The 7,627-nt window shown below is 42.4% G+C and overlaps 1 protein-coding gene across 8 annotated transcripts in view; it reads left to right on the forward strand.

Moving 5' to 3' along the window:
- The window catches only part of Stim1 (stromal interaction molecule 1), a 250,668-nt gene that overhangs the window by 37,449 nt on the left and 205,592 nt on the right, over positions 1-7,627 (forward strand). For 4 of the 8 annotated variants that reach the window (XM_048788161.1, XM_048788164.1, XM_048788168.1 and 1 more), the window contains exon 1: positions 7-702. The exons of 1 other annotated variant lie outside the window; for it this stretch is intronic. In XM_048788161.1, the coding sequence (XP_048644118.1) occupies positions 564-702 (139 nt within the window). In that variant the 5' untranslated portion in view covers positions 7-563. Of the gene's footprint in view, positions 703-7,627 lie in introns of all 8 variants that reach the window. 3 more of the 8 variants (XM_048788162.1, XM_048788170.1, XM_048788165.1) reach the window with 1 other exon arrangement.

Genomic DNA, 7,627 nt, shown 5'->3' on the forward strand with positions numbered 1-7,627 from the left:
GTGCGTATGCCTGCTGGACCCGGGCACCGCCGCCTGCCTGGGCACGGGACTGGGCGGAGGCGCTGACCTCGGCCTAGGAGGTTTAGGATCCCGGAGACGCCGCTACCCGCTGGGGCCTGCGAGTCGCACGCCCTCCCCGAGCTTCTGCTCGCCGCTCCTTCGCGGGGCGAGGTCAGGTGTCCCCGTTCTCTTCTTTCCCTCCCCCACCTCGGTACCCGCGGGAGATCCTGCCCGCCCCCTTTCTCAAGGGTGTAGCAGCCTGCGGAGCTGACGGCAGCCCCGCAGCCACCCTTCCCAAACTCTCCGGAAACCGCCCGAGCTCAGGCCGCTGCAGCTCCGGCGGACCCACTGTTGGACCAGAGGCCCGGTCCTCCTCCCGCGCCCAAACTTGGAGCACTTGACCTTTGACTGTCGGAGGAGGCAGGCCCGCAGGTGGCTGGACAGCTGCGGCCCTGGGAGGGCATCTTGCCTGGGGACCGTCGGCTGCACTCCCGGACTCCGGGCTTTGCTTCTGGGATTGCAAGGTGTCCACTTAAGGCGCATGTGGATTGAGACCTAGAGTCATGGATGTTTGCGCTCGTCTTGCCCTGTGGCTCCTCTGGGGGCTTCTCCTGCATCAGGGCCAGAGCCTCAGTCATAGTCATAGCGAGAAGGCCACAGGAACCGGCTCAGGGGCCACTTCTGAGGAGTCCACTGCAGCAGGTAAGGCCTTGCTGCGGGCTGGACTGTGCTGTGGGCTTTAACTTAGAATTGAGTAGCCCAAAGTGGGTAAGTCAATGTAGGTTTGTACATGTGAGGTTGGTGGAGGATCCACACATTATTGTCTAGTTTCAGTTGTCCAAGAAGTTCTTTCTGTTAAGGGGTCATGGCTAATGTTACTATCTCCCTGAATAATTTTCCTCATCCCTCCTCAGGATGTCTTTTGTTGCAAGGAGAAAAAGACTTTGGGGCACTTTGACCTTTCAGATCAGGCTCCATCTTAAGACTACTTGTGTGGAAGGATGACCTACTCAGCTGCTTTTAGCCAGTTTCAGCACTTGATAGTAGAGGGGGGTTGAGACCACTCAGGCTGAGAGGGAAAATCAAGGCTGGGCCAGCTTGTTGTTGGATAGCCTGGTGTTCAGGTTTGTCTTTCTCTGTTCCAACCACCATGGGAACCCTAGTCCCTCCCTTCCTTTAAGTAATCTGTCTCTTAGCTGGGCCCAATTGACATATCAAGGCAAATCCTTAGATGGGATCTTATTTACCACTAGGGAGTAAAATGGCCTTTTTTTTGGACATTAGCATAATATTATTTGTGGGATTACTTGTTAACTTACTTTGTTTCTTCTGACTGATGAGTATAGATATTCCGTGTTATTTTTTATCTGTCCTGATTTTTCCTGTGCACTTGTTGAACTTGTCACATAGCAGGAGTCCTGGTATACTCTTGCAATAGAAAGGAACACTTTTTAAATCCACTTATTTTACATAAAACTTTGAAGATTTGTTGCCTTTTCTCATTTCTCTTGCCTAGTGGCTCTGATCTGTGACCTGAAGGCAGGGTTCCCCTCAGGGGGTTGTTATACTGAATTTTTGAGGCTAGCAAACTCAAGTGAAGGGATGGCGGCTCAGTACCTGCTGATGCAAGTAGGAAAAGAAATACAGTGGTCCGAGACTTTCATGGATGGATCCAGAACCTGGCATTAGTGGTAGGCCTTTTCTTGGGCACCCCCACCCTACCCTTAAGTTACTTGACTGGGCTCTGTGATTCCAGATTCCCCAAGGGCTGATTTCTCAATAAGGCCTGTGTTGTCTTGTATGCAAGCATGGCACTCTTAGCTGTTACTTTTTAAAGATAGTTGGTAGGTTCTTCTTTCAAATTAATTCTGTCTCTCTATAGGAAATTTCCTTGACTCCTGAAGCCTAGCCCTAAGCTTGGTTCTTACTGTGGTATGAAAGACATCTGAGGAACACCTCTGCTGTTCCCAATGATATCCCTGTTTATAATTAATATGTCCCATTTTTCCCACTTCAATATATGAAACTCTAACCATGAAATGAATATTTTTGAGAGGATTCTATTTTTTAGATTCATTTTTTTTTTGGTGGGGTGAGGGATCAAACCCAGGGCCTCATGCATGCCAGGCAAGTACTGTACCACTGATCTACATTCCCAGCCCCCCAGCCCCTAAAAGGAATGTTTTGAGTTTTAGGCATTAGCTAGCTCTCAAGAATCTCCTCTCCTACCCCAAGGTAAGAGGCATTCCAGCATCCCTCAGTATCACTCCATGACTTAAACTTATGGAGATAGCCCTCCATATAACATATTAAAGAGGCCTATACTGAGTCCTCATTTTTGGTCTTTTCTTATTGATTTTGTCCTTTTCTTTCTCAGTCCAGAAATTGGTTTCTCTTGCCACAATAGTAATGAATTCTAGGGAGGAATGTCTCAGAGAGACATCCTAGGTGCTGGAATGACTGGTTTGTGGGAACCTGGATGTCCCATTTTTCTAGTAGGTTGTCCCATTAGGTCTTTCTGGGACTTTGTCTCTGACTCAGACAGAAGAGGTGCTTCATAGATTGGGTTCTGCAAAAGGGTTTGGGGAGAAATTTTCTATGCAACTAGGAACCTTTCCAACCCCTGTGTATCCTCACAACACAGGAGGAGTATTTATCTATCTATCTATCTATCTATCTATCTATCTATCTATCTATCTATCTATCCATTTATTTATTTATTTAAAGTTGTTGATGGACCTTTATTTTATTCATACCTTTATTTTATTTATTTGTATGTGGTGCTGAGAATCTAACCCAGTGCCTCATGCATGCTAGGCAAGCGCTCTACCACTGAGCCACAACCCCAGCCCCAGGAGGAGTTTTACTTGCTCTTAAAGCTACCACTTTTCTAAGTCAGATTCAACATTCCTAGTAAATTTGTGTTCTCTTCAGTTTGTATTTTATAGTTACACAGTTATTTTTCCTATAAAGTCTCATAGTATCCCTTTTGGAATCAAGGGTAGAATAATACATCCTTATTTGCATGGGTGAAGAAACTGGGTCCTGTGCTTGGTGTTGTAGGCAGTCTTCTGATGTTTAAGTACTGGACTTTTTCTATCTTCTCAGGTCCTGTCCTGATTAAGAAGTGCTAGGTGGGACCAGAGACTCTTGTTCTTTGGCAATTAGGCAGGCCCTGGTGACTTCATAGCTTAGATCTTTGGAGAGTGTGTTGCAGGTACTCAGAAAATTCAGTTTTGGATAAAAGTACCTGTCTCTTAGTTAGGTGTAAGATTTGATTCTAAGAAGGATTTAGTTAAAAATGCTTTGTCTTTCCGATGCATACACTAAGTATTATTAAATGCCTGACCCTGCAGTGAAGGCAGATGCTCTGATAGGAGGCTTTCTTAATGAGCAGTGTAGAGGTCTTTTCTGTCACTTTCTGACTTTTTAATAGCTTCATGCCCAGCTGTTTTAAGTTACTTTCTCAGTAAAGGTCTGTGCCTGGCTGTGTTGATACGGGGCCTGCATTTCTGAAGTTGGCCTGATGGATAATGGAACTTTGCTTAGGCTTCAGCAACTCAAAAATGTTTTCTGTAGAGTATGTACAAGGTAGTCTGTAGTTGGGGCTGCCAATGTTGGAAGTATTGAGGGTCTCTAATCAAGAATTGTGATTTGGTTATATATAGCTAAAATAGGGCCTTGGAGGATAGGCATCTTAAACAATATAAAGAGTGCTGGCTGGCTTCTCAATCAATCCCTAATAGTGTGGCAGACCAGAGCCCTGCCTGCCCACCCAGCTAGTTGCTGCTGCCTCCAAGGCTATAAATGGCCTGGCCATCTTGGTAGCTATGCTAATTTTAGCTGAGGGTGGCTCCCGGAACTGGGCTGAGGCCAAGAGCAGGTGGGTGGGGCTTGGCTGAAGATAATACTGGGGGTTGGGTAGAGGGACACACTAATCCTGAGGCAGCCAGGACATCATCTGCTTCCAGGCCTCAGCTTTGACAATCACCTTTAGCTAGGTTAATTGATTCAGCAAACACTGAACAGTGCCAGCTCATGTGCTGTTTATTCAACAGGTATTTGAGTGCCTGTCCGGACCAGTTACTTTGTATGTTTTCTATGGGGATTTAAGAATGAACAATACAGTCATCTTCCCTACTTTGTGGAAGTTAGTCTTGTTGGGGAGATGGAAAATAAACACAAAAATAAATATATTATTGTGGTAAGCGACACAGAAGAGAACATAAACAGGGTGCTCAGGGGAATGAGAAGGGAACAGAAATTTAGTTAAAACTGAAACCCAGTGTCTAGTAGGAAAGTTAATACAGTAACATCAATAATAATAATAATAATATTTATGTGGCAGACACAATTATAAACATTTTATTTTGCTTAATTCCTACAATCATCCTGTGGAATAGATATTATTATCCTTATTTTGTAGGTGAGGAAATTAAATCATAGGTTAATAACTTGCCCAAGGTTATACAGATAGTAAAAAGAACCAGAGTTAGAATCCAGGTAGTTCTTCACCTTACCTCTACCTCAGCCACTAAGCTTTACATCTCTCAAAGCTTTGTGATATCCAGGCATGGTGGTACAAGTCTGTAATCCCAGTAATTTGAGAGGCAGAGGCAGGAGGATTGCAAATTCAAAGCCAGCCTCAGCAATTTAGTGAGCCCCTAAGCAACTTAGTGAGATCCTGTCTCAAATTATAAAATAAAAATGGCTGGGTATGTGGCTCAGTGGTAAAGTGTCCCTGGGTTCAATCCCTAGTACCAAAGCAAAGTGAAGAAAACCAAACAAAAGAAAACCCAAAATAAACAACAACAAAAACCACCACCAACAATAATGACAACAATAAAAAAACAACTTAATCATAAATGCTTAATGGAAGTATTTGTGTGTGTGTGTGTGTGTGTGTGTGTAGACACACGTGTTATGTATACGTATATGTTATATGTAGGTATATCTATACACACACATATATATGCATACACATACGTGGCTGTTAGAAGCCCAGAGGAGCAAGTGACTAGCCTGCCTGGGAGAGCTGGGGGAGGTTTTACAGTTTCCCCCATAATTTTTTTCAGATCTTGGGGAGATGAAAAGTGGCTGCCTAATTCACAAGAGATGGAAAAATCAGTTAGTTCAGCCCACTTGTTTTTCCATGTGAAGAACGTGGAACCCAGAGATGCATTAAATAATAGTTTTAGAAGTTTCAACTAAGTTATGGTAGAATACTAGAGTAGGATTTGTGAGTCGGGGACCCACATGTTTGAGGCCAGCCTTAGCAGTTTAGTGAGCCCTAAGCAACTTAGGGAGGTCCTATATCAGAATAAAAAGTTCTGGGCTGGAGTTATGGCTCAGTGTAGAGAACTTTTCTAGCATGCATGAGACACTGGGTTCGATCCCTGGCACAACATAAAAATAAATAAGGTATTGTGTCCATCTACAACTAAAAATTAAAAAAAAAATCAGCAAATGAAGTAAGGGAAAAAAAAAAAAAAAGGTCTGGGGATGTGGCTTAGTGATTTAGGCACAGGGTTCAATCCCTAGTGCCCAAAACCAAAACAACAATGTAGCAATCAGATTATTTCACCTTAAAAAGCCCAGTTTTGATACAGGTCATAAGACTTGTTTGGCAAGAAAGGGATGAGTTCTTATTGAGGGGAGTGGTTGCCTAGGTCTCCACAGGACTTGGGTTCCAGTCCCAAGAGTCCCTTTTGGTTTCCTCCAGGGCTGCCTTTTGAGAAACATTGCTGAGGGCTTTGAGGGCATTCTGTGGTACATTTTCCTCCGTGGGAAATGATTCTCCAGAAAACTCAACTACTCTAGCTGCCAGGCTTTTAGGGAGAGAAAAGATACCAAACAGGGCCCATAGTAGAGATTTTTTTTTTTTTTACACTGATAACCAAATTATGAAATATTAAGATATATAACAAAGTAAAAAGTATATAAAGAATAATGTATTGAATATCCATGTTCCCAAAACAGTTTAAGAAATAAAACAATAACAACACAGAGGTTTATGTATCTCTTCTAGGATGCTTTGTATACATTTCTAATTATATATATATACACACACACACACACACACACACACACACATATATATACACGTATATATACACATATATATACATATATACATATATATAATGTATGTGTGTGTATATATCCAGTTACACACACAGCATAGGTCTTTGTGGAATTAAACAGTTTTCCAGCTACTCTTAAATGCTTTCTCCTAGAGAATAGCAATGATACACACACACACACACTCCCTCACAAATGTAAGATCTTTGTGGAAGAAGGAAGGAGGTGTTATACTTTATCTGTTTTTATTGTGCTCAGCCTAACTTCTATTAAAATTTGTTGAAAAACTGGAATGATAGCCTGTTTGAATGGATTCTATTTTCTCTCTTTCAAACTATCTTATGTTTTAGTACATACATAATCTGGGCCTTTCCTCAACCTTTATAGATGTTTCTTCTCACCTAGGACACTTTGTACTAAGTTTCATCCAAGTTCAGGTATTTTTATCTTTTTTCAATCTTTTATTTAGCATCATTTTTGTCCATTTTAAAGATGGAGGACTTGTTGCTGAGAAATTTGTGTTCTAGGTTACAGGGTTAAAACATGGCAGAGTCAGAACTCTTGGAATCTATGTACTAAGCCCATGATGTTTTTACCAAAACACATTGTTGGCATGTTCCAAAGGGGGAATTTCCTTGCTGATCAGGCACTTAGAGCTTTTATAGTCTGATCATAGCTGAGTTGACAAAGGTTTTTGAATAGTATGGTGAAAGCTGTGCTGCTCTGGGGGATAGAGTCTATATTGTTGAAGTTATCTGTTTGTGGGTCAGCCTTTTTTTTTTTTTAACCTGTCCGAGATTTTATTAGCAGGACAGTAGTGGCCAGTCGCAGAAGAGAAGGGGGGGGAGAGAGAGAGAGAGAGAGAGAGAGAGAGAGAGAAAAGAGAGAAGAGAAGAGAGAAAGAAGAGAGAAGAGAGAAGAAAAGGGGAGGGGGGAGAGGGGAGAAGGGAGAAGGGAGAGGGAGAGAGAGAGGAGAGGGTCAGGTCAGTCAGTCTTATTATTCCATAAGCTTCTAAAGGGTTAGGACAGCAGATGTTTAACTTTTTACTTCAAACTTCTAGCACAAAGTTTGACATGAGGCATAGTTTGCATACTATAACATTTTTAGAATTGAACTGGATTTATTGTCTAGTTCTGCTGTAGTTTACTAGGCATATGATTAAAAGCTGAAAAATATTTTCCTTGGAGGTGTTAGGTAAATTGAAAGAAATAAGCTTGATATATTTAGAAAGTTCATTCTTAGAATTTCTCATTCACTTGATAAGTGAAATCTTGCTGTATTTGTTAAAACAAACAACAACAATGACAACAAAGCAAAAACACCCAATCCAGAGCAGTTTGGGACCAACAGGTTCACTTCACTTGGAAGAAATTTGTGAAAGATTTTAAAGAGGGCTGGGGATGTGGCTCAAGCGGTAGCGCGCTCGCCCGGCATGCGTGCGGCCCGGGTTCGATCCTCAGCACCACATACAAACAAAGATGTTGTGTCCGCCGAGAACTAAAAAATAAATATTAAAAATTCTCTCTCTCTCTCTCTCTCTCTCTC

The sequence above is a fragment of the Marmota marmota genome, unplaced genomic scaffold (assembly GCF_001458135.2).
Source record: "Marmota marmota marmota unplaced genomic scaffold, marMar, whole genome shotgun sequence".
NCBI classification, from domain to species: Eukaryota; Metazoa; Chordata; class Mammalia; order Rodentia; family Sciuridae; genus Marmota; species Marmota marmota.